At 41.5% G+C, this 26335-nt stretch overlaps 1 protein-coding gene across 2 annotated transcripts in view; it reads left to right on the plus strand.

Moving 5' to 3' along the window:
• The window catches only part of ANKRD13A (ankyrin repeat domain 13A), a 55432-nt gene that overhangs the window by 10331 nt on the left and 18766 nt on the right, over nucleotides 1-26335 (plus strand). The window contains exons 1-10 of one of the 2 annotated variants that reach the window (XM_058281553.2): nucleotides 10583-10681; nucleotides 11638-11770; nucleotides 12555-12679; nucleotides 15730-15775; nucleotides 16950-17093; nucleotides 18205-18394; nucleotides 22318-22384; nucleotides 23739-23820; nucleotides 24865-24926; nucleotides 25688-25818. In XM_058281553.2, the coding sequence (XP_058137536.1) occupies nucleotides 12590-12679; nucleotides 15730-15775; nucleotides 16950-17093; nucleotides 18205-18394; nucleotides 22318-22384; nucleotides 23739-23820; nucleotides 24865-24926; nucleotides 25688-25818 (812 nt within the window). In that variant the 5' untranslated portion in view covers nucleotides 10583-10681; nucleotides 11638-11770; nucleotides 12555-12589. Of the gene's footprint in view, nucleotides 1-10582; nucleotides 10682-11637; nucleotides 11771-12554; nucleotides 12680-15729; nucleotides 15776-16949; nucleotides 17094-18204; nucleotides 18395-22317; nucleotides 22385-23738; nucleotides 23821-24864; nucleotides 24927-25687; nucleotides 25819-26335 lie in introns of those variants that run through there. The other variant, XM_058281551.2, reaches the window with a different exon arrangement.

The following is a 26335-nucleotide window of genomic DNA, read 5'->3' on the forward strand; positions in this document are numbered from 1 at the left end:
CAGGAACTCACAGGAGGTGACGGGACCACGTTCCAGGAGACACCGCAGAACTTCAGCACTGGGAGAGCCTTAAGGCCTGGGATTGCTTCAGGAAGGCTCTGTTCCACGAGCAGAAGTCTTCAACCACTTCTCTTACTCCTTGATTACAGCTCTTACTTTCTCTCCATAATAACCCTGATAGAATTTTTGCAAAACAGGGGGATTCAATAGCGGTTTGATTGTAGTTGTTTACCCATAGTCCTGCTTCCATCCTTGTGGCCCAATAAGCAGCACATGCTTGGATATCTTTGGAGCTTACAGTTCATTTCTGGAAAATTGGCATCTCAAATATAAAGCACATTTTCTAAGAAGTTCTATGGTGTTTTTTAAAATATTGTTAATATGTTTTTAAAAAAATATTCCAGAAGTTGAAATGCAAGTTTTTTCATCTTAAGAATTTATTGACCACGTGGTGAGCCAAGTGCTTGCCGGTGAAGCCAGTGCGGGTGCAAGTGAGTCAAGCAGCAAGATGATGATGCCACAAAAGAGATAGGAAGGGGAGTCAAGGCGAGGCGCAACAGAAACTGGAAACTGGGGTGGCACAGGTGACAGGGAACCTCTCTCCACATCACAGGTCCCCAGGATCGAATCCCAGTGAATCCTAGAGGAGAAAAATGAGAAGAGAAGATTAAAAAAAAAGAGAGAGAAATAAATACAAAAGATCACACAGCAAATGGATACAGACAGCAAAAACGGGGGGAGGGGGAGGGGAAAATGTATTGAAGTTATTATTCATACATGAACATACATAAACAATAAGTATATAGTAAAAGTTGTCAACTTACAAAACAAACATGCATAATACCATACAGGGCTCCTATACATACATCACCCCACCACAGATACCTTGCATTTTTATGAAACATTTGTAACAAATTATGAAAGAACATTGTCAAAGTATTATTAAAACTATAGTGTGTATCTTACATTTGGTGTATTTTCCCCCAAATCCGTTTTTTTTTTTTTTTTTTGTACATAAACCATACAGTTTATCTAAAGTGTGCAATCATTGACATTGGGTATGATCACCGAGTTGTGCATTCATCACTTAAATCAATATTAGAGCATTTTCGTTACTCAGGAAAAAAAACGACCAACAAAACCCATACCACTATCATACTTATGTGTTAGTACTACTAATTACAAATCATATGACTTGCTTTCACCATTTCTATTCATTTCCAAATAACTTTTAACCAGTTCTGCACAATTAAACCTCAGCTTTCAGCTTTCCATTCTCTAACTACATTCTTTTCTCTGGTGACTTATATTCTAGCTGTTAACTCCATGAGTTTGTTCATTACATCTAGTTCATAATAACTAAGTCATGCAATATTTGCCCTTTTGTGCGTGGCTTGGTTCACTCAACATAATGTCCTCCAGGTTTATCCACATTGTTATATGCTTCCTGACTTCTCTTCTTACAGCTGAATGATATTCTATCGTATGTATATACCATAGTTGTTTATCCATTTGTCAGTTGATGGACACCTGCGTTGTTTCCATCTTTTGGCAATTGTTTTTTTTTTTTTTTTTAATATTTATTTATTATTATTATTTTTTAATTACATTAAAAAAATATATGAGGTCCCATTCAACCCCACCGCCCCCGCCCCCCACTCCCCCAAAACAACAACACTCTCTCCCATCATCGTGATACATCCATTGCACCTGGTAAGTTCATCTCTGAGCATCACTGCACCCCATAGTCAATGGTCCACATCATAGCCCAGACTCTCTCACGTTCCATCCAGTGGGCCCTGGGGGGATCTACAGTGTCCCGTAATTGTCCGTGAAGCACTATCCAGGACAACTCCACGTCCCGAAAACGCCTCCACATTTCATCTCTTCCTCCCGTTCCCCACACCCAGCAGCCCCCATGGCTACCGTTCCCACACCCATTTCACATTTCCTCTGTGGACATTGGATTGGTTGTGTCCATTGCACACCTATGTCAAGTGAGGGCTTAGATTCCACATGGGTACTGGATGCACTCTTCCCGCTTCTAGTTGTAGACACTCTAGGCTCCATGTTGTGGTGGTTGACCTTCTTCAACTCCATGTTAGCTGAGTGGAGTAAGTCCAATAAGTCAAAGTGTAGGAGCTGAAGTCTGTTGAGGCTCTGGGCCTGGGTGTCATATTATCAGTCCAGAGATTCAAATCCCCTACATATATCTTAAACTCAGCACCAACTACAATTCCAATAAAGTAGCATGCAAGTCTTGTGAAAAGAGATCCCCTCTGAGTCCATTTCCATCACGCAGAAACACCAGCTCCAAAGAAGGGCCATCTGTCATGGCAGTGAACCCCTTCTGCCATGACCATAGAACCCGTGGGTCTCTTTATCCCTCAAAAGAACCTATACCTGGGGTTGTATCTACCTTATCTGTCTCTTAGACTCTGTTCAGTTGTACATAGGGGTATTCCTTCTGACAACCTCCAGACTCTTTTTTAGAGACTCACAGCCTTATAATCTCATTTCTCCTTTCCATTTCCCCCTTACATTAGGTCAAACCGCTTCCCGAAGTCATGTTATTATATGTAGACAGGTATATTCTGCTGTTCCGCATTGAATCTTTAATTCAAGGTCATTTTCTAGTTGCTTCTTCAGCTGGTATGTGGTAGTGATCCCTCGGTGCCAGGGAGGCTCATCCCCGGGTGTCGTGTCCCACGCTGGGGGGAATGCATCACATCTACACGCTGAGTTTGGCTGTGAGAGTGGCCACATTTGAGTAACATGAAGGCTGTCAGGAGGAAACCCCCAGGCACAATGCTACTCTAGGCCTTGTTCTTATTGCAGGTGCATAGGCTCAAAAGTGTAGCCATTAGTATCAAGAGCCCACTGTTGGGCCCTCCTTCCTTCCTGGTTCTTGCTGTTGCACCTGGAGGATTGCCGCTGCTCTCCCAGGGCCCACAACAGTGACCCCCCAGCCAGGAGCCCAGTACCCCCCCAGCTGTTGTTTTTAATTGTTTCCACTATGAGTATATATAGACATTACCATATACCCTGGGCATATGCCCTGTATAACTCCCTGTCAACCATATATATCCTGTCAATAACATCCCATATCAGTATTCCTCCGCTGCCATTGTTGAACCACTCTGTGATCCAAAACTTCCCGTAAAGTGAATCCCAACATAATGTCAGCTTCAGAAGAGTCTTAGATCACCAAAATTCATATATACAATATACAGTATTTCCCCAGATCCACCATAAAACCTTTTCCCTTCCACAGCAATAATCTTTTAACTTATTCATATCATATTTCCTGAAACTGATGTAGAGATTCCGAAGCTATAGTTTTCAAACAAGGTAACATTTGTGCTTACTATGTGGTCCATACTTTAGGTTGTACAGTTTTCTAAATTTTTTAGTTATCCTTTGTTTTGTCTTATGGTTTTCATTATTAGTCTGTCGTCCCCTATATGTTTTTGGTGTAATATTAGCTGTTTTATATTCATCCTCGTGTACTCTCACATAACTCCTCTTTTGCCCCCTTATTTACCTTTGTTCTATCCATTGCACGTCCATTTTCCCCTCCCCTTAGGGCCCACAACGCCTGCCAATCTAATGCCCTGGGAGCCGTCCTTTCTCACGAGAGATACAGTTCTCTCTATTCGACGGCATTAGTCTTCCCCAGGATATGGGTCCACCCCACCCAATGGTAGAACCCACCTTGGCAAAATGAGCCTTCAGCTATTCCCTCCGGAGTCCGTCCCGCATCAGACCATACCCCCTGAGCGTCCTAACCAGGTGACCCTCCTATTTATACTTTGATACGTTTTACTCAACATTTAGTTCTCAACGAACTTCTGGCACTCTCCCATGTTTGTATGTTGCCCCTCCCTCCCACCTATTTCTTGGACCATATTACCCCTCTTCCCATCCCCAGCCCCCCTCAAACCCAGAAAACCCCACCCGAAGGTAACCCCTTGCCCCCATTTTGTCCCTTCTTTGTGCTCATACTTACCCCCAGCTCATCACAGATTCCACCCCTACAGACATTAACTCACATCCTTCCTCCACCCCCCGATTTCCAGTAAGCCACTTTTCCAGACTCTAGCTCTCTGAGGCAGTTAACTTATTTCATATCATTGAGGTCATATAGTATTTGTCCTTCAATGCCTGGGTTGCTTCACTTAACATAAGATTCTCAAGGTTCATCCATGTTATCACGTGCGATTGTAGTGTATTGGTTCTTACAGCTGAGTAGTATTCCATCGTGTGTATATACCACATTTTATTGATCCACTCATCTGCTGATGGACTTTTGGATTGATTCCAACTTTTGGCGATGGTGAACAATGCTGCTATGAACATTGGTGTACATATATCGGTTTGTGTCCTTGTTTTCAGATCTGATGGGTATATACCCAGCAGTGGTATTGCTGGGTCATATGGCAAATCTATGGATAATTTTTTGAGAAACTGCCAAACTGTCCTCCAGAATGGTTGGATCCTTCTGCATTCCCACCAGCAATGGATGAGTGTTCCCCTTTCTTCACATCCTCTCCAGCATTTGTATTCTACTGTTTTTTTCATGGCTGCCAATCTTATGGGAGTAAGATGGTATCTCATTGTAGTTTTGATTTGCATTTCCCTGATAGCTAGGGATTTGGAGCATTTTTTCATGTGCTTTTTAGCCATTTGTATTTCTTCTTTGGAGAAGTGTCTGTTTAAATCTTTTTCCCATTTTTTAAATGGGTTGTTTATCTTTTTGTTTTCGAGATATATGAGTTCTTTATATATGCAAGTTATAAGTCTCTTATCAGATATATGGTTGCCAAATATTTTCTCCCATTGTGTGGGTTCCCTTTTTACTTTCTTGACAAACTCCTTTGAGGTGCAGAAGGCTTTAATTTTGAGGTAGTCCCATTTATCTATTTGTTCTTTTGCTGCTCGTGCTTTTGATGTGATATTCATGAAGCCATTTCCTATTACAAGGTCCTGTAGATGTTTCCCTACACTGCTTTCTAAGGTCTTTATGGTCTTGGCTCTTATATTTAGGTCTTTGATCCATCTAGAGTTGATCTTTGTATAAGGTGTGAGATGATAATCCTCTTTCATTCTTCTACATAGGGCTATCCAGTTCTCCAGGCACCATTTGTTGAATAGGCCATTCTCTCCCAGTTGAGAGGGTTTGGTGACTTTATCGAATATTATATGGCTATATACATGAGGTTCTATATCTGAACTTTCAATTCGATTCCATTGGTCTGTGTGTCTCTCCTTATGCCAGTACCATGCTGTTTTCACTACTGTAGCTTTGTAGTATGTTTTGAAGTCAGGAAGTGTGATTCCTCCTATTTCGTTTTTCTTTTTCAATATATCTTTGGCTATTCGGGGCCTCTTTTTATTCCAAATAAATTTCATAGTTAGTTTTTCTAGTTCCTTAAAGAAGGCTGTGTTGATTTTTATTGGGATTGCATTGAATGTGTAGATCAGTTTTGGTAGGATAGACATCTTAATAATATTCAGTCTTCCTATCCATGAACAGGGAATATTCTTCCATTTATTTAGGTCTTCTTTGATTTCCTTGAACAATCTTGTATAGTTCTCGGTGTATAAGTTCTTTACCTCTTTAGTTAGATTTATTCCTAAGTATTTGATTTTTTTATTTACTATTGTGAATGGTATTTGTTTCTTGATTTCCTCCTGATCTTGCTCATTATTGGTGTATAGAAATGCTACTGATTTTTGCGCATTGATCTTATAACCTGCGACTTTGCTAAACTCATTTATGAGTTCTAGGAGCTTTGTTGAAGATCTCTCAGGGTTTTCTATATATAGGATCATGTCATCTGCAAATAATGAAATTTTGACTTCTTCCCTTCCAATTTGAATGCCTTTTATATCTGGTTCTTGTCTCAGTGCTCGAGCCAGTACTTCCAAGACAATGTTAAATAGGAGCGGAGACAATGGGCATCCTTGTCTTGTTCCTGATTTTAGAGGGAAGGATTTCAGGACTTCGCCATTGTAAACAATGTTGGCTTTAGGTTTTTCATATATACTCTTTATCATGTTCAAAAAGTTTCCTTGTATTCCGATCTTTTGGAGTGTTTTTATCAGGAAGGGGTGCTGTATTTTGTCAAATGCCTTTTCTGCATCTATAGATATAATCATGTGGTTTTTTTCTCTCAATCTGTTTATATGGTGTATTACATTGATTGATTTTCTTATGTTGAACCATCCTTGCATACCTGGGATAAATCCCACTTGGTCATGGTGTATAATTCGTTTAATGTGTTGTTGAATACGATTAGCAAGTATTTTGTTAAGTATTTTTGCGTCTAGGTTCATTAGAGAAATTGGTCTGTAATTTTCCTTTCTTGTGGTGTCTTTGTTTGGCTTTGGTACTAGGGTAATGTTGGCATCATAGAAGGAATTAGGCAGTGTTCCTTCTGTTTCGATTTTTTGGAATAGTTTCAACAGGATTGGTGTTAGTTCTTTCCGGAATGTTTTGTAGAATTCACCTGTGAAGCCGTCTGGCCCTGGGCTCTTCTTAGTTGGGAGATTTTTAATGACTGATTCTATCTCTTTGCTTGTGATTGGTTTGTTAAGATCATCAATTTCTTCTTTCGTCAGTATGGGCTGCTTATGTATTTCTAGGAATTTGTCCATTTCCTCTAAATTGTCATTTTTGTTGGAATATAGTTTTTCAAAGTATCCTCTTATGATAGTCTTTATTTCTGTGGGGTCAGTGGTGATATCACCTTTCTCATTTCTTATTTTGTGTATTTGCATCTTTTCTCTTTTTTTCTTTATTAGTCTCGCTAAAGGTTTGTCAATTTTGTTGATATTCTCAAAAAACCAGCTCTTGGTCTTGTTTATTTTTTCAAGTGCTTTCTTATTTTCTATTTCATTTAGTTCTGCTCTTATCTTTGTTATTTCCTTCCTTCTTCTTCCTGTTGGGTTACTTTGTTGTTGTTTTTCTAATTCCTTCAAATGTGCAGTTAATTCTTCAATTTCTGCTCTTTCTTCTTTTTTGATATATGAATTTATGGCTATAAATTTCCCTCTCAGTACCGCTTTTGCTGCATCCCATAAATTTTGGTATGTTGTGTTATCATTATCATTTGTTTCAAGGTAGTCATTGATTTCTTTTGAGATTTCCTCTTTGACCCACTGTTTTTCTAAGAGTATGCTGTTTAATTTCCAAATTGTCGTGTGAAGTCTGGGTCTCTGTCCCTTGCAAATTTCCAGCTTGACTCCACTGTGGTCAGAGATATTGTTTTGTATGATTTCGATCTTTCTGAATTCATTAAGCCTTTCTTTGTGGCCTAGCATATGGTCAATCTTGGAGAATGTTTCATGTGCGCTTGAGAAAAATGTATATCCTGCTGTGTTTGGGTGTAATGATCTATATATGTCTATTAGATCCAGCTCTTCTAATATACTGTTCAAATGTTTTGTTTCTTTAGTGATTCTCTTTTGAGATGTTCTGTCCAGAGTTGATAGTGGTGTATTAAAATCCCCCACTATAATTGTAGATGCATGTATTCTTTCACTTAGTTTTTCCAGCGTTTGCCTCACATATTTAGAGGCGCCCTTGTTAGGAGCATAAATATTTATGATTGTTCGATCTTCTTGACAAATTGTCCCTTTCACTAAAATATAGTATCCTTCTTTGTCTCTCACAATTGTTTCGCATTTAAAGTCTATTTTGTCTGATATTAATATAGCTACTCCTGCCTTTTTTTGGTTGTTGTTTGCTTGTATGATTGTTTTCCAGCCATTCACTTTCAACCTCCATGAGTCTCTGGGTCTAAGATGTGTCTCTTGTAGGCAGCATATAGATGGGTCGTATTTCCTTATCCAGTGTCCCAGTCTGAATCTTTTGATAGGTGAGTTTAATCCGTTGACATTCAGTGTTATTACGTTTAGAGAGTTATTTATGGTAGCCATATTTTGGTTGGATTTGTGTTTGTTATATTTTGTTTGTATTGTTTTATTTTCCCCTTCTATTTTTGTCTTTCTTGTTGCTTTTACACTCTACTCCATCTCTGACTGTCCTGTTTTTTCCTTTCTTCCTGCAGAATTCCCTTAAGAATTTCTTGAAGGGGAGGTTTCTTGTTGATATACTCTTTCAGTTTCTGTTTATCTGTGAATATTTTGAACTCTCCATCATTTTTGAATGCTAGTTTAGCTGGATAGAGTATTCTTGGTTGGAGATTTTTTTCCTTTAGTACCTTGACTATATCATACCACTGCCTTCTTGCCTCCATCGTTTCAGATGAGAAATCAGCACTTAATCTTATGGAGTTTCCCTTGTATGTGATGGTTTTCTTTTCTCTTGCTGCTTTTAGAATTTTTTCTTTGTCTTGAGCATTGGATAATTTGACAAGTATATGTCTTGGGGTGGGCCTGTTGGGGTTTATGACCAGTGGAGTGCGCTGTGCTTCTTGGATATGTACATCTGTCTCTTTCAGTAGATTTGGGAAGTTTTCATTCATTATTTCCTGCAACACTCCTTCTGACCCCTTTCCCTTCTCTTCTCCTTCTGGAATGCCTATAATACGTATGTTTGAGCGTTTTGCGTTATCATTCAGGTCCCTAAGTCCTATCTGGATTTTTTCTACCTTTTTATTGACCACTTCTACTATCTGTTTGATTTCCAATGCACTGTCTTCCACATCACTAATTCTCTGCTCTGCCTCTTCTAGTCTGCTGATATTTGCTGCAAGTGTATTTTTGATTTCTTGAATTGTGGTGTTCATTTCCATCATATCTGTTATTTTTTTGCGCATGTCTGCAATTTCCCCTCCAAGTGTTGTCTTCACGCTGTTAACCTCTTTCATTACTTCATCAAATTTGTCGGTGATAAATGTTCTGAGATCTTTCATTGCTTGTGTGAAGTCCTGCCCCCCTTCCTGATTTTCAGTTTGTTGATTGGATTCAGCCATGTTTTCCTGATTACTGGTTTGGTTTGTAGATTTTTGTTGCTGTCTTGTCAACATTTTTTCTTGACGGGTTTAATCAGTTCCTTAGCTTCTTTGCCTAGTCTTGGAGATTAATTAGCTGTTGTTTTTGCGTAAGTGTTATATCTTCTCTTTGTCACTTTGTTCTTCTTATTCCAATTTCTTATTGCTAGTTAAGCTCACTTTAAAGGAAAGTATTAGTGCTGGGGAAAGTCAATTGTGTAAGGAAGGAAAAAGTGTGAAGTAGTATTGGTGATATATGTTTACAAAGCAACAATATGAGTTCTGGGAGGATGGAGGTTAGATCATGTAAATTGTGTAGAGTTATAGTAGTAGGAAAGTACCTATAATGAGGTAGACGACTGAATATGGGAGGAATGTGGTACGTACTAAGAGGCTATTGTTTTCGTGGGAGAGGGAGAGAGAAAAGAAAGGTAATAGTTTCAGGGACGAATACCAGATGGAAAACTAAACAAAGGTATTAGAAATTAAGAGTTAGACACTTTGTGGATCAAAGAAAGGGAGATGGAATATAGGAGAGATAGCAGATGGTGGAGGATATCAAGTTGTAGGGGAAAGGGGATAATGTAGATAGGCTAAATCTATTCACAGAGAAATGAGGCAGTGGAGGGTGAGGAAACCCAGCAAATGTGAGGTATTTCCTGTAGGACCTATTGTATTGTTAAGGTAAAATAGTATAAGAAGAATATTGGGGACAAGAAAGAGAGGATTGAAAAAAAAAAAAAAAGAACAACAAGAACAACAACAACAAAAAATAAAAATTAAAAAAAAAATAAAAAAATTAAAAAAACAAAGAACAGAAACCCCGCCGCCAGGCTCGGCTGGGCTCAGCTGGGCTCCGGTCCCCCGCCTGCCGCCCGGCGAGGCGTGGCTGGGCTCGGCCCCCCCCCGCCCGCTGCGGCTCAGTCGGGCTCGGCCGTACTCGGCTTCCCCGCCCACCCCCCGCCGCCGCGGCGCAGCACGGCTCGGCTCTCCCGCTTGCTGCCCGCCGCGGCACGGCTAGGCTCGGCTAGGCTCGGCTGGGCTCGGCTTTCCCGCCCGCCGCGGCGTGGCTGGGCTCGGCCCCCCCGCCTGCTGTGGCTCAGCCGGGCTCGGCCGGACTCGGCTCTCCCGCCCGCCGCCCGCCGCGGCACGGCTAGGCTCGGCTGGGCTTGTCTCCTTCACCCGCCGCCCGCCGCGGCACAGCGCGGCTCGGCTCTCCCGCCTGCCACCCCACCTGCCGAGGTGCTAGCTGCCTCGGCTCCGCCTACCCAAGGAGGGAGTCCTCCACACGTAGCTGGGATCTCCGTGTATATTTCACAGATGGATCCTCTCTGTTACCTTCCCTCCAAATCGATGTCCAGACACCTCCGGACCAGGAAAAATCCCGAAACAGCCGGTCCCAAAGAGTCTCCAACGCCTCCCAGCCGATTCCCCCCAGGAGCTAGTAACCGGGAAGTTCACTCAGCCGCCATCTTGCCTCCCCCTCCTGAAAAGTCCCAAATTATATCTTATAGACCAGTCCTTTCCGTTACCTTCCCACCAAATCGATGTCCAGACACTTCCTGCCCTGAAAAAATCCTGAAAAAGCCTGGTCCCGGAGAACCTCCAGCGGTGCCCAGCTGCCTCTTCCCAGGAGCGACGGCAAGGCAAGCTCACTCAGCCACCATCTTGCCGGAAGCCCTCTCTTTTGGCAATTGTGAATAACGCTGCTGGGAACATCGGTGTGTCCCTGCTCTCAGTTCTTCTGGGTATATACCTAGTAACAGTATTGCCAGGTCACATGGTAGATCTATATCTAACTTCCTTAGGAACCGTTGCATGGCGATTTATTGGGTTCTTGGAAATACTTTCAGAACCGTTTTTTGAAGGAGGTGTCCAGTCATACAGACTTAGCTCACACCAGAGAGATTGTTGCTTGGCTCTGAAGACCAAATGTTAATAAAGGGCCATAACAGGAATGAAGAGATAAAAGCCAAATATGTATGTTTAGCTTGAGGAAGGAAATCCTTGAGAGGGAAATGGAACAAAATGACGGGTGTTGTGTTTTACATTTATTTGTCAGTACATCCGCATCCATGCCTGGTGGATTATCATTGGCTGTAGGACCCACAGATGCTGTGGGATTTTACGTGCTACTTCAGAGCACTGGGAACTCAATACACAATCGTCAAAGTGGTATCTTGGTGGGAATCCAGCTAGAGAATGCAGTTTTATTCTGCCCCAAATTATCTTATGTACTTGCGGTTTTGATTAAAGTCCTGTACTTCCTGTTCTAGACTTGAATGCTCTGTGCTTGAGAAATCCCCACCTTCATATCATAAGGTGATTGATTTCATGAAAGCCTTGGCCTTTTTTAAACTTTATTTGAACTACTGAGAACCGAAGGTTAATATTCTAGTTGTGTGTAATGATCTGAAGCTTATACCTAACATTTATTTATTAAGCACTTGACTTTATAGAAAAAGGAAGTCAGTAACTACAGATTTTATTTATAGCTCCCAAATTCATATTTCAACCGTACCTACATGCAAGCAGACATTTTACTTACGTTGCTGTAATCAGAGTGATAAGACTGCTTTCTGCCTTTTATACTATTGTCTCCCAAACACATTTCCATGTTTTTATGTAGTCTGTCCACCAATAGACTTTTATTTAAGTGCTAATGTCTACCTCACAGAATGTGGAGGCTCTGGATCCACGAGGTCGAACCTTATTACACCTTGCTGTTTCTTTGGGACATTTGGAATCTGCTAGAGTCTTGCTTCGACATAAAGCAGATGTTACAAAAGAAAATCGCCAGGGATGGACAGGCAAGTATACTTTCAAAAATAATTTAAAGCCTTTCATTTTGGCTTCTCTTACTGAATAAAAACCAGTCTCCATCATAACTTTCTCAGTCATCTTTACCTTCAGACTCTTCCTCTCTTGGGACTAGTTGGCAGGGAGATGCGAGCTGTGGATGCTGCTGGTGGATCCTGCAGCACAACAGCCTGAATTGTGTTCTGGACCACAAGCTCTCAGGAGAGGGTGACTTCTCATCCAGAAAGCACCTCTCAGCAGAAACCCTCTCTACCATACATGTGTGGAGGCCAGTTTCTCCCCAAAGGAATACGATGGTAACTCCAGTGAATTCATCAAGATAGGCAAAAATCAAAAAGAAATTATGGCTAGGAGTAGCTTATTCCAGTGAAATGCTGGCATTTGCTTTTTTTGCAGGCCCTCTTAATAATTTTATGTGGCCCAACCAAGGATACTCATAAACACAAGACTTGCCTGCCCTCTCTACACGAAACTGTGATTGTGAAAGCCAGCGTTCTGGAAACATCAGGATTTCAAATTGAGTGGCAAGAATGGGTGGGAGGTGGGGCAGGATTCATCACAGGACTAAGAACATGCCATCATATTTTCTATACACCAAGTTAAGAGCTAGCAATGAGAAGTCATGGTCAAAATGGATAAAGTTTAACGACAGCCTCTCTCCCGCTTTGAAGAAAACATTGGTCTTTGATCTCTTTGCAGTTTCTTTGCAGATTGGCTTTAGAGTTCGTCTGAAAGACTCCTTGGTGATTTAATTCTCCCCTTTTTGCCTTTCAGTTTTACATGAAGCTGTGAGCACCGGTGATCCTGAAATGGTGTATACAGTTCTTCAGCATCGAGACTACCACAACACATCAATGGCCCTTGAAGGTGTTCCTGAGCTGCTCCAGAAAATTCTTGAGGTATCTGTAAAAATGTGGCGATGTGCTACTTTGAATTAAGTGCTGCTACGTTAGCTGGAGACACAGTTTCACATCCTTGTGCGCCTTCCTAAAGAGTTTGATGAATAGTAACAGTGACATGCTAAACACCAAATAGCATTATTCCTTGCCTTTCCAACTCATTCAAGGAATGATTGTTCACAAATTATTTTCCATGTCCCTGGAATTACCTTTTTAAGTGCTATTTAAAAATGAGAACTTCAGAAAAATGGGCATCAACCACAATTTGTCTGGGTACATGCTGACTTAAAAGTAGCATTCTGGCGGTGGACTTGGCCCAGTGGTTAGGGCGTCCGTCTACCGCATGGGAGGTCTGCGGTTCAAACCCCGGGCCTCCTTGACCCGCGTGGAGCTGGCCCATGTGCAGTGCTGATGCGCGCAAGGAGTGCCCTGCCACGCAGGGGTGTCCCCCGTGTAGGGGAGCCCCACGTGCAAGGAGTGCGCCTCATAAGGAGAACCACCCAGCGCGAAAGAAAGTGCAGCCTGCCCAGGAATGGTGCCGCACACACGGAGAGCTGACACAACAAGATGACGCAGCGAAAAGAAACACAGATTCCCGTGCCGCTGACAACAACGGAAGCGGACAAAGAAGACGACGCAGCAAATAGACAGAGAACAGACAACCAGGGTTGGGGGGCGGGAAGGGGAGAGAAATAAATAAATCTTTAAAAAAAAAAGTAGCATTCCGAGCCTAGGGAAAATCAGGGAAATGGTGCTGAGTACGAGTTGCGTTCAGGGTTGTCAGGGACTCTGGAGGCTTAGAGGTTTGTGCGTAGCTTCTCTGTGCCACCTCTGTCACTTCTAGCCATTATGATTTTGTGACGTCTAATCCACTGCCTTCATTCAGTCACAGTTTTTGGCCTTTGGGCATTCATCTGTTTTGTGGCTTAAAGTGCAAGAGCTTTGTGACACATAGCTCTTAAAAAATTTACTTTTAGGCTCACAGATGTGTTTTGGATGATGGTGACAGTTCTTCAGATAGTCTTTTTTTTTTTTGAGGTACCAGGACCGGAGATTGAACCCGGGGCCTTGTATGTAGGAGGCTGGCATTCAACAACTGAGCCACATTGGCTCCCCTGAGTTGACTCCCTCATCTGTTTTGCTCATTGTTTTTACTCGTTGTCTGCTCATTTTTGCTCATTGCTTGTTTTTGCTTGTTATTTGTTTTCTTTAGGAAGCACTGGGAACCGAACTTGGGACCTCCCATGTGGGAGGCAGGCACTCACCTACTTGAGCCAGATGTTTAGTATTAGAAGAAACTATCTTATCAGTCAACTGTGTGCACTACTCCTAGGGAAGGAGACAAGAAAGTACCAGTGATTCAGTTTTCATGTCTCTTTAATTCTCAGTTTAAACATTCAAGTAAGCTCCCCCAAATATCTTCAAAGATATCTGCTAGATTAATCAGCTTTACAAATTTAGTTAAAACATATTTACTGAGGAAAGCTAATATTAATTGCTTTACCGAGGAAAGGAGCAATTTTGTTTTTAGTAAGATAATCACTACTCATTATTTGAGCACTTAAAAAAAATTCTTGGATACTCAAGCTAAAGCATGCTTAAGATATCCAGGTCCCATGTCCTACGATGAAACCCCCCATGAAATGTGAGGTAATTGTGTGGATTGTTGTTAAAATTGGTGTGTATTTATGAGTGTTCAAAGGTTACATGGATTTATTGTTTTCTTACCTAGCTTAATGCGGGGAGAACTAAAAGCATCATTCGCTCATTCAGCAACCAGAAAACAACTGCTTTAACATGAGGTCACCCCTCATTTTCAAATTTTCGTGCAAAGGATTTTCTATTTTTACCCATATTGATCCATAGTTATGGACTACATTAAATCGTATTCTCTGCTTGACCTTATAGATGGCTTGTAAGTGACCTGTGTGCTTAGAGGCACCACGTGCTGCCGTTGGCAGTTTTGTTTTTCAGCAGAATCTCCTTATGAGATATGCCAGCTTTTCTTATCAGCTACCCCTTGGAGGTTGTTTTTGCGCATCATTGGAATCCTGGCTGGTTTTACTCCAAGATAGATTCTTGGCCTTTTGGCCCTTTGCTTCTACAAAGCCTTGGAGGTGTGAGGAATTTCTAGTATTCTTCTGCTTCTTGCATGGTAACATTTGGATTTTTAAATTTGCTCTCCCAGAACCATTTATAAGAATCCATGGTAGGTAATGAAATAACCCTAAATGGGGTTGCCCTGGTAGTTGTAGAACTTGAGAAAGCCAAATTCTCAAAGTCAAAAAGGATAGCGGGAGTGCTCTCTCGATATAGAAGTGGAGTGGACATCATCGCAGGGCCCACAGGATGGAGGAATAAAATAGGGATTAGAGTGGACTTACTGATATTCTGCTATGGAACTATTGTGACTAGTAATGGAAGAAACTGTAGCATGGATGTGGAGAACGTGGCCATGGCAGTTGCTGAGGGCAGGGAGAGGGAAGAAAAAAAAAAAAGGATAGTGGGGCAAAACCTTCTCAGAGGGAACGTCCATTTTCTGGGGTAGTAATACCTAGCAGCCTCTTAGTTCACTGAGTGGTCCAATAAATATGAAGCAATTCCAGTACACAAAGCCTTTTAGAGTCTAGTTCCCCATAGAATAGATGGAATCAATGTTTCATTCTCTTTGCTAAGAACAGACTGTTGCCCTTTTTGTTTGAGCCTGTCCTTTCAGGCTCATCTTGCTATTACTGCTAGGAATCTGATTAAGCCCCCAAATTAAGTTTGACTTTTACCTCTCCAGCCTTGTTGCTTTCAATGAACTTTCCTAACTGTCTATACATATTTTATTTCAAGATGAAATAGCCTAAATGTAAAATAAGCATCCATTTTGATAAGTTTCTACTTTATGCTTTTTCTTTTCTCTGTTCTCCCTTATTTACTCATTCACTTATTCATTCACTCATCTCTCTGTCCATCCATCCATCCATCCTCTCAGGTGTTGCTATGTTTGTGTTTACTTAATAGTGCCAAGGGTAATTTATTTTAAACCTTTGTCTGCCCTCCAGGCTCCAGATTTCTATGTGCAGATGAAATGGGAATTCACCAGCTGGGGTAAGTCCTTGTGGGCTTGTAGTTTATTTCTATGTCCAAGTTTATTTAGCTTGAATATAGTTTTATTTTTTCTTTATAAAAATAACATGGCTTTTTAAAAAAATCTAGGAAATGCATAGAAAAGAATAAGGAAAAACAATCACCCATCATCTTACTTCAGCACAACTACTATAAATGCTTTGGGGTATTTTTCTTCCAGTCTTTTTCCCCTATTCATAGGACTTTTTTTCCCCCCAGAGGTCTATAAATATATCATATGGACAATTCTGTCCTCTTTTTGTGTCACTTATGGCTGACATTTATCCATATTGTTACTTTTTAAAAATATTGCTTTAAATTGCTAGAGTTTTAGTAGTAGATATATCATAATTTAGTTACTTCCTTATGTAGATCAACTTGATTCTTTTAAACTTCTAAGGAGGAAGATGAAGTGAATAATAGCTTTAACAGTTTTTTTTTAACAAAACACATGTATGTCTCTAATATTACATAAGGCAAATTGCCATTGTAGTTTCAGAGATATTTTTACTTTTATTTCTTGTTGATCTGTTAACAAAAGCTCCTGTCTCCTAGGTTTTCAGCCATTTTCACTTCCAGATTTCCCGTTCAGACAAGAAGTCATATTTTTCATGAAACATTTAAATGAAGTCAAAAGTATATTAAAAAAAAAGACCTTCAGATTCTTCTGTGAAACTAATGAATTCTTTTCTAATGCAGATAACCACTCTTCTTTCAGGTTCTGTTAAAAAGCAGCATATTTTAGACATTTGATATTTTGAATGGTGACTGACAGTATGGTAGGCTGTGGCCATATGGTAAGAGTGGCACGTGTGAATAAGAAAGGCCAGATGGGCACCGTGATAGCCGTGGCAGGGTCAGTAAGTGGGATTCATTTTGGGATTGAGAATACTCTGGGGAAATTCATTTAGCATTTTCTCTGGACCAGACACAAACCTACACTGTAACGGAGGGCTTTAGAACAGAAGGTTCTCTTTTATTTCTCAGGAGTGATTTCCTATACAATAAGTGTGGGAGCCGTGAAGTCCAGTTCTGTGTGACAGTTACCATCTTGCCACTCCCTTGCTCTTTTAAAAGTCAGAATCCTGATTTCCTGGGCTTGGGTGTTCTGCCTTGGCCCCTGGGTTTTTCTCAGTAGTACACTTTTCTTCTCCAGTGCCCTTGGTTTCCAGGATATGCCCAAATGATGTCTGTCGCATTTGGAAAAGTGGTGCCAAACTGCGTGTTGATATCACGTTGCTGGGATTCGAAAACATGAGCTGGATAAGAGGGAGGCGTAGTTTTATATTTAAGGGAGAAGGTGAGTGATCCTGTTGTTTTATAATCACTGCGCATACCAAATTACGGAATGACTTTTAACCATCAAAATGTGTTCAGGGAGCGGGTGTAGCTCAAGTAGTTGAGCGCCTGCTTCCCATGTACAATCCCCCATACCTCCTAAAAACAAAACCAATAAACCACTGGAAAAATCAACTCTCATTGGAGAGCAGATATAGCTCAGTGGTTGAGTGCCTCCTTCCCATGTATGAGGTCCTGGGTTCAATTCCCCATTCCTCCTAAAAAAATGTGTTCAGACTCATTTGCTTTATCTGATCCTATCTAGGACATGATTTTTTGTTATTAATTATTCAGCTCTCAATCCTTATCTTATTTCTTCTCTGGGTAGTCATCTTGCACATACCATTTGCCACCCAACACTGTTACCCATTTGACATGTGCACCTCACTCTGGACTTGAAGCCAAAAGGCAGGGAAGTTGAGAGGTGGCTCACAAGCCCAGTCATTAACACCAGCCTCAATGCATAAAATATTGCTTTCGAAAGGTACAAATTTAGGCTGTATATTTTCATGTCTTTTCCCTGTATTGCCGTCTTTAGTGGCATATATGTATTAACTGGAAATTCTGGATAAGTTGGGATGTTTCTAATAAGACATAATGAACACTAGTGGGTTTTAAGGTTGATCTCTACTCTAACCAAATAGGAACCCTAGCTGGCACCCTACACCCTATATCATTTGACACATGTCAAAAGACAGGACAAGGCTTCTGTCTTGTATCTCTATAGTCCTCCATATCTGATGTGACCTTCCTTATGGGGGGTAAGAACTGGCACTGCCAACCCAATGTTGTGTATAAATGATTTATGTTAAGTATGTAATTGTTTATTTTAAGAAGCGGATAGATGAAAAGTGTTGCTAAGAAAGAATGCAAATTATTTTGGAAGTCTTCAGGGAAGATGGCCCAGAAGCCCCCTGAGTCAGAGAAAGCAGGCCAGATCACCCTGTGCAGGGAGGTCACCGATAGCCAGTACTCTTTAGGTGCTGTCAGACTTTGCGTTGTGACCTGGGAGGCTTCCTTGTTTTTGCCCTTCGTCACACTGTGCTTAGTTATGCCCTTTTTTCCATTAACAGACAACTGGGCAGAGCTGATGGAAGTCAACCACGATGACAAAGTGGTCACCACTGAACGCTTCGACCTGACACAGGAAATGGAGCGCCTCACTCTGGACTTGATGAAGCCGAAAGGCAGGGAGGTCGAGAGGCGGCTCACAAGCCCAGTCATTAACACCAGCCTCGATACTAAAAACATTGCTTTTGAAAGGTACGAATTTAGGCTGTGTATCTTCATGTCTTATCCTCGTACTGCTGTCTTTAGTGGCATGTATGTATTAATTGGAAGTTATCCATAGATTGGGATAGTTCTAATAAGACATAATGAACACTAGTGGGTTTTAAGGTTGATCTCTACTTTAACCAAATAGGAACCCTAGCTGCACCCTATATCATTTTTAGAGCAGGCTGGTTAAGTCTTTTGGCGAAATGTCTTCATCTTCTGTTATGGGCTCTCTCTAGTGGGTTTTACTCAAATCTTACTCTTTTTTTTTTTTTTTTGGTGTTTGGGGAACTCTAACACTCCCTAGTTCCAAATCATGCTTTTTGTCTCTGGAAACTAGAATTGATCCAGTACTGAATATTCATCAGTCACATTCATGCTATAAGATAGTTAAGTAGTTAATTATGATTTCCCCCCATTTTTGGGGCCTAATAGTGTAGAGCAAGAGTTTGGGAGGTTTTCACTTCTATTCCAGACTCTACTGGATGAATTTTCTGGAAAGGTCTGTGCCTTGGCTGCTCCTGATGAGAACACTGTCACTGGTCACTGGCTCTGGGTTGCACAGAGGGGGTGGAGGGCCTTTGAGTGTAAGTGAAGCAGAGGCTGAGGGGTCATCAGAATTATTTCTCACAAGCTGTTAGCCTAACCATTTCTCTCATAGTACACACTGAACCAAGGGATTCCCACAAGAGCCCTGAGTGTTTGCCTAGGATGTCACATCCAGCTCTCTAGTAGCCAAAATAGCATAACCTGAGGTAAAATGGATGTATTTCACCCTGGATTTAGGTTTTCTTTCTTTCTTTCTTTTTTTAATGAATCTACTAACTGTCCTTTCTTTTTATCTTTCTTTCCTTTGTTTAAAATAGGAAAGTGGCTATTAAAACTGAGAGTTTTCTGTTTAGTCCAACATAAACTTTAAGTGCTCTTTTTTTTCTGGATTAAATTGAGCTGTGGAATTATGATATCTGTTTGTAGCAAAAAGGAAAACCAAAACCAAATATCCAGCCTGTATGGCATCCACAGTGCTGCTGCTGCTTTGGTAAGAGAAGCGACAGTTTTCCCGAGCAGGGGTCAGGCCTCCCTTGCCAGCCTTTATCTCACACCAGCCTCTTCAGGTGACAGCCCTTGTCTTCCAGGGACTGCAAGGTTTAGGAACTTGACCGTGGCTTTCCCTGGAAGGGCCTTGGAAAGGCAAATCCTCGCTTCGGCGCACACCTCTGCAGACAGGGAGGGCACCTTCAGCTTAGGGCTCTGCGAGGCATTGTAAAGCTGAAAGCTAGTGGCAGCTGCCCTCCCTGCCACAGTGCGCAGTAGAGATGAGTGTGGGCAGAATGGGGTGCCGTTGGCAGGGCCACTAAATAGCTCTGTGGCTTTGGGTAAGTGCTTAAGCTTTCTGGATATCCATTTTCTTAGCTGAAAGAAAAAGAGAATGAATGTAGAAGCCTCTGAAGTCCATGAGAAGAGACATTGTTCCCTGCAGTTTATCGGCAGAGTTGCTAGAGTCATTGCTTGTTATTAAATGTACTTTATGAAGAGAGTGTGATGACTGCAGGCTCTTACCCTGCTGGGGGTAGATGGGAAGAGATAGCACATTCCAACTGTACTGAGGACTAAGCCACATTTTGTATTTATATGGTCACAGCGTTTTCAGATGGTTTCAAGCCACTTCAAAAGCCATTTTCAAATGACAGTAGGTTGGCGAGACAGAATTTCTGGAAGACAGCTGCTGCTTTATGGTGCTCGGAATTAATTGTGTGATCAGTGTGCTGTCGTGCCGAGCAAGGATTTGAGCTACTCTTGAGTGTGAGGATCGCTGGTACAAAAAGTGTGGTGTACCTACCTTCTTACCCTGAGGTGGAAGCTTTCATTTGATTGAATTTGCAAAGCTTGGCTCCCTCTCATTGTATGATAGCTGTTTTTGTCCATTTTGTTCTTCTAATCTGTTACTTGGCGCTTGATGCTTACAAATTAATACCCTCCTCCCATGAATTTTGGGCCTGTCAGTATATTCTTTGTGGTTCCAATCTAGATTTTCCTCTTCCCTGAAAGATCACGCTTTCTGTTCACTTCAAAGGAAACATTTCCTGCCATTCTGGGAGCCTTTCTCCAAATTCTCTAGCAGCCTCCAAGACACAGGGCCTTGCCAAAGTGCTGCCTTCAGTGGCGGGGACAAGAGAGGGCCACCGGCTATCGTCCTGTCGTCTTCAGATGCCTCTGAGTGTAAAGTTAATCAAGAGCCAACGAGCCCTTAGAATCTTGGCTTTAAACTCGGGCGTGGATACGGGGTTTAATAACTATTGTCAGATGGGAAGTGGAAAAGGAAGTGGAATGGTCAGGATTGCAATAGAGCAGATGTTGACGAGTGAAGAGCACGGTGGTGCCTAGAGAAGAATCTGAAGGTTGGAGTGGGGCAGACTGAATCCTCCTTTGGTCCCTCAGAAGACTGTGTGCCAGACACAATTACTTCCCATGCAGGCCAAGCTATCAGGTGACTTCAGTGGAAAACAAGGAACTGAGGATTGAATTAGTTAACTAAAATGAATATCTTAATTTTCAATTGCCAGTGCCTAAAAGGAGACTCTGGTTTGTTAATCATTTAGGTATGGTCCCTAAAGCTACCACCTCCTATCCCCCTCCACCCCCAGCAGTTGCTATTCTTCTGAAATGTAAGTGGGAAGTATCTAGCATTTGGTATAGTCCCTGCAGGATTCTTCTCTTTTCCTCCCTGGGTGATACTGTACTAATTGTAGACAACTAAAGGAAAATTAAAGCTCTGGTCTCTCCTTTAGCTTACAGTCTATAAAACACATGTGAAACTCATAATACTCCATCTGGCCTGACGGCATTTACAAAGTCCCATTGGAGGAAAAGTAAACTGTGTGGAAACACAAAATGCAAATAGCGGTATGCGTTCTTTATGACTTTGCTAAGCTGCCACTGTTCCCTGAGCTTCCTGCGTGACTTCCTCCTACAAGCGGGGTCTGAGCAGAAGGCAGCTGTTGTGCTACAGCAGGGCCAAGGGAAGCAGCCACAGCGGAGCTAGGATGTGATGTCCTAGACAAAGGGCAGGGCTGGGCAGGGCTCCCACATGAGTGGCAGTGTTTCCCAGGGTGAGCTGCTTTGTGAAAACAAATCAGAGCCTCGTGGCTGCTCATGCATCCTATATGCACTTTTCAGGAGCAGGTCAAGCTAAGTGACTGGGTTTTTGGGCATGTTACCAAAGCTGCAGCTGCTGCTGGAATGCTGGGCCACTCTAAAAGCAGTCCCATAAGCTGGAATCAACAACGCCTGGGCTGAAAAACTGCTTTTAACATCCTTTTCCCTTGCTACGCCAAACCTGATAAAATGTGTGACTCATATGCCATTTTGCAGGCATTAGTGTCTTCTCCAAGTGGCTTGCCACAGTGATGAGTTCTTGCCCCCTCCCGCTCTCTCTCCAAGGAGCAGGATGGTCTGTGCCTCATGGTCCTAAGGATTTCTCCCTCGCGATGTGGCTGCTTATGGCGCAGCACCACTCACATCCTTGCCCACAGTGAATACGATCCTGACAAATGCTCAGTCCCAGCTACCACCTCGTGGCCAGCTTTTCGATGCTGGTTGTCTTCACTCACACAAGGACAGCTGTCCAGTAACTGTCACCACCTTTGTCACCTGTGCTGGCAGTTTTTGGAAAGAAGCCAAGAATGGAGGCGTTCCCTGCCAGGGGTGGTTAATAACGGGGGGCGGGGTGGTGGGTGCTTAAGCCATCTGTCATTGATAACCTCCTTTTGTGGACAGTAGGACTGTAATTTCCCAGTGTCCTTCACTAACTTAAGTTGGGGGAAGGAAAGAACGAAACTATAAAGGCTGCAGGGATAAATCTGAATGGCATATTGTACATGTAGAAATTTGTGGTGTTCACTTTTTATCAGAACTAAATCCGGATTCTGGGGCTGGAGAACAGATAAAGCAGAAGTTGTTAATGGTTACGAAGCAAAGGTAAAAGGAAACTCTTAAAATAAGATTTAATATAGCTATTTAGCTTCTATGCAAATAAGGAGTCTGTTCAGATTTTTTCATGCACCTGTGCCATGAAGATGCTCTGGGGGAATAAGGACTGTCTAATGTGTCTCTCACTTGAATTTTTTTATCTTATTTGACTTTCAGAAATGGGATAGCATGTCCTGAGGAGGTCTCTAGTTATGGCAAAGAGAAACAATGTTGTAGAGAAATGAGTACAGGTACAAGTTGTCCCGGATGGAAAGAAAAGCTAGTCATTTCTTTAATTCTTGAAAAAAAAGAAAGACAGAAGAAAGGGTCAGACTTAGCATACTTGTTCATCTTTTTTTATAACCTGAGTAATTTTTAAAAAATATCATAGAGTAGCTTTTATGAGTCACTCTTTTTTAAATCAGGCTAATTGCAACCAATAGGCCAACAGCCCATTTTTATAACAGAGAATTTAAAAATATAGTTGTAATAGCTATATAGTAATAGCTAATATAGTCAGTCAAGTCCTGGCGTTTTGTCAGCTGGAAAGCTCAATTTTCTGACCCTACTTTAGCCCCGCAGTAGATCAGGGATCGATGTGATGGAGCCAGTATGGCAGGGTCCTCTAGTGGCCTCTGAGTGAACAAAGGAAAATTACATCATGCTCAGCAAGAGACACTGAGAAACAGTTGTTCTGGTGCTGAGTGTGTTTTCTGAGTCTTTGAATGTCGGGAAACCACATAAGGCATATAGTTATTCTGGTAACCATTCCATTTGATTTTCCAGACTGCCATATTCCTCTGTCAACCTTGAGAATAGAGCTTTTACTGGGAGTTAAAATAATTTTTTTTGCGGATATACAGGATACCTTTAAAATAGTGATTTGCTGGAGTTCTGTAAATCTTGTAGGTGTGGAAAGCCTTGTGTTTATTCCTTTTTCCTTCTGTCCAGCAGATGGCTGTCTAAGTCAATAGTAGTATAAGATTACCCTGAATCAGAAGGTCATGATACAGTTTTGGGTTAGGACGATAGAAATCCAGGTGGGAAATCAAAATTGCAGGACATTTGTCTGAGATTGGTTAGCAAGGAGGAAGGCAGGTAGCAAGATGCAGCCTGTCCCTGTTAAGTCCTCAGTATTTAAAACTGAGATATGGAAAGTAGCTGCTGATGCACTTCTAAGATGATATTTTGCATATTTTCGCTGAAGGATCCTAATGATTATTATGATTATTAACCATTTCTCAGTTTTATTTTGCTGGATTTTGGGGGGGATTTTTTTGGCTTTCGTAGTTTTGCTCTTGTTATGCTGATTTTTTTGTTTTGATTCCCTGTGTCACTGCTTTCTTTGCACACATCTCTCAAGGTTTACACAGTAAACAATGTGAGTGTGATAACCAAAATACGGACAGAACATCTGACTGAGGAAGAGAAAAAGAGATATAAAGGTAATCTCCCTCCCCTTCCACCCTTTCTTTTTTTTTTTAGCCCAGAGAGTGCTTTGTTTGATTCTGAAAACCGTTTTGGGTTAATGTAATTGAGAAGTGTTGATATTAACTGTAACTTCCTTTTTGTTAAAATTTCCATGAGGAGCCAGTGTAGCTCAGTGGTTGAGCATCTGCTTCCCATGTATGAGTACCAGTTTTGAGTCCTGGTACATACTAAAAAAAAAGTTTCACGAATCTGACTCATTGTTGGAGGCATTTCTCTTAGTTGGCTTCAACTGTAATTAAAGCCATTCACAAAAGTTTCTTTATGTTATATGAAGGACAGTTACTGGATTCAGCCATAGATAAGGATTTTGGAGAATCTTCATTGTTGGAATGAGATTTGGTCCAAACTATCCTGGTGAAAGATCTGGACAGAATTTGGGTGCTAAGCCAAAATGTTGCCATATGTGGTTGCCATAGCCCAGCTGTGCCAATGGCCAGCTCTGTGGCCTGTGCCTCAGTTTCCTCAGCGTTGAAATGGAGATGATAATAGACCTTCCTTAGACTTGTATGGAGTATTAGATGAGTTCTGACATATAAACCTTTAGAACAGTGCCTGCAATATGTGGTAAGCATGCAGTAATTGTTAACTACCACCCCTATCCTAGTACTATTAATACTATACTTCAGTTTGACAGATGAGGAAACGGAGACCCAGAGAAATGATCTGTCATAGGACACCTGGGTAGCGAGCAGCTGAGGTGGGATTGGGGTCCAGATCTGGCTCATTCCTAAGTACATATTCTTTCTAATATTCTGCTTTAATTCTTGTATTTGTTGTCTGTTTAGTATAAAACTCCAAATAAAGTGTGTCATAAAGTAGATGTTAGCTTGTGTTTCTTGGGTGTGATTTTATTCAGTCTGTCAGTTGATGGAGGACTTTACTTCAGTATCTCCTAATGTAGGTGGCTGGGATCAGAAACTTTAAATAAGATGAGGCTCGTTTCTTATAGCCACAAGTAGGGTACAATATTAAAAATTAAACTTTTTTCCCCTCTGTAGCGGACCGGAATCCCCTGGAATCTTTGCTGGGAACTGTGGAACAGCAGTTTGGTGCTCAAGGGGTAAGTGGAAGTAATAAGCTTTTAGCACAGTCTAATGAAAGGGAATGACTTATCTCTACTTATGATAGCATTTACTGAATCCTGAGCAGACCATCCTACTTGAAAAGATTAAAGAGTACACCCAGGCTGGAATTTAGGATATTCTTTTGGAAGAGAATTAAAGGGAGTGAGTCTTTAAAAACAAGGATTTTAGAGGAGGGGTAGTGATTATAGAAATCAGGTGCTTTCTTACAATTATGAACTAGGGCCTCTCTATAAAAAGGGAACTTAAAAAAAGTATACAGAACTTTATATTTAACAGAGCACCTAAACAAACATTTTATGACTCTCACAATAATTGTATGAAATTGGATTAATGGATGTCACTGAGGATCAGAAAAATGTAATTACCTTTCCAGTGTCTCAAGCTAGAGAATGGCAGAGCTGAGCTTAAACCCCCAGTCTTCCAAATCTTATGTACTTTTAAGAATTTCTGTCTCTTGTTTTTTTTTTTTTTCCTTCTCTATAATTGGGACTAAAAATACAAAGGAGAGTGGAGAAATAGTGCTAATTTTGAAGTAGAGAACTCCAGTAGACTTACCATGTGACTTGGTTACACCTTTATAGATTTTCTTTTTCCATGCAGTAACTTAAGTAAAATGAATGATCAGAACTTTCTGATCACAGCTGGTTAATGCGCATACCTCAGAGATGGCATGCCAGAGGCCTCACCTGGGAGCATAATTTGGCATTTCTAACACCCCTGGGTTTTGTCTTGGCAGAACCTCACCACAGAATGTGCCACTGCAAACAACCCCACGGCCATCACACCTGATGAATACTTCGATGAAGACTTTGATCTGAAAGACAGGGACATCGGGAGGCCTAAAGAGCTGACGATTAGAACACAAAAGTAAGAGTGCTTCTGTGGCCATTTTCATCCGATGGATTCTTGTTTAAGAAGTTGTGCTAGTGCTATTTTATTGTTATGTTCAGTCATTCTTTTGTCATCTTCCTTTAAAAATAACTTTTAAACCACTTTATCTGATAAAAGCTAAGAGTAGTTTGCCCATCTTATTAGCCTTTTCCAAGCAGAACACAGTTTGGATGTTAAGAGCTCCTGATTCTTAAATGCTGACAGCCTTCAGCCAATCAAATGAAGTGGTTTCCACCAGCTGTCTTCTTTTTTCTGCTTGCTCTCAATTAAATGTTGCAGTGGATGGTTGTAATGCAGACCATTTCACCTGATTGCCAGATATCAGAGAGATCCGAATTCTCCTGTGGTTCTCGTCCCTTCCTAGCTCTGGATTAAGAGCGGTTAAGATAAGTGGGGGACTGCGGGAAAGGAGGCTGCTGGCATCCAGCTTCTTGCACGTAAATCGGCTTTCCCTGCCGGGTAGAAACAGCCATAGTCTTCCCTCTGTCGGAAT

Source organism: Dasypus novemcinctus, chromosome 19, assembly GCF_030445035.2.
Source record: "Dasypus novemcinctus isolate mDasNov1 chromosome 19, mDasNov1.1.hap2, whole genome shotgun sequence".
Classification (NCBI taxonomy): domain Eukaryota; kingdom Metazoa; phylum Chordata; class Mammalia; order Cingulata; family Dasypodidae; genus Dasypus; species Dasypus novemcinctus.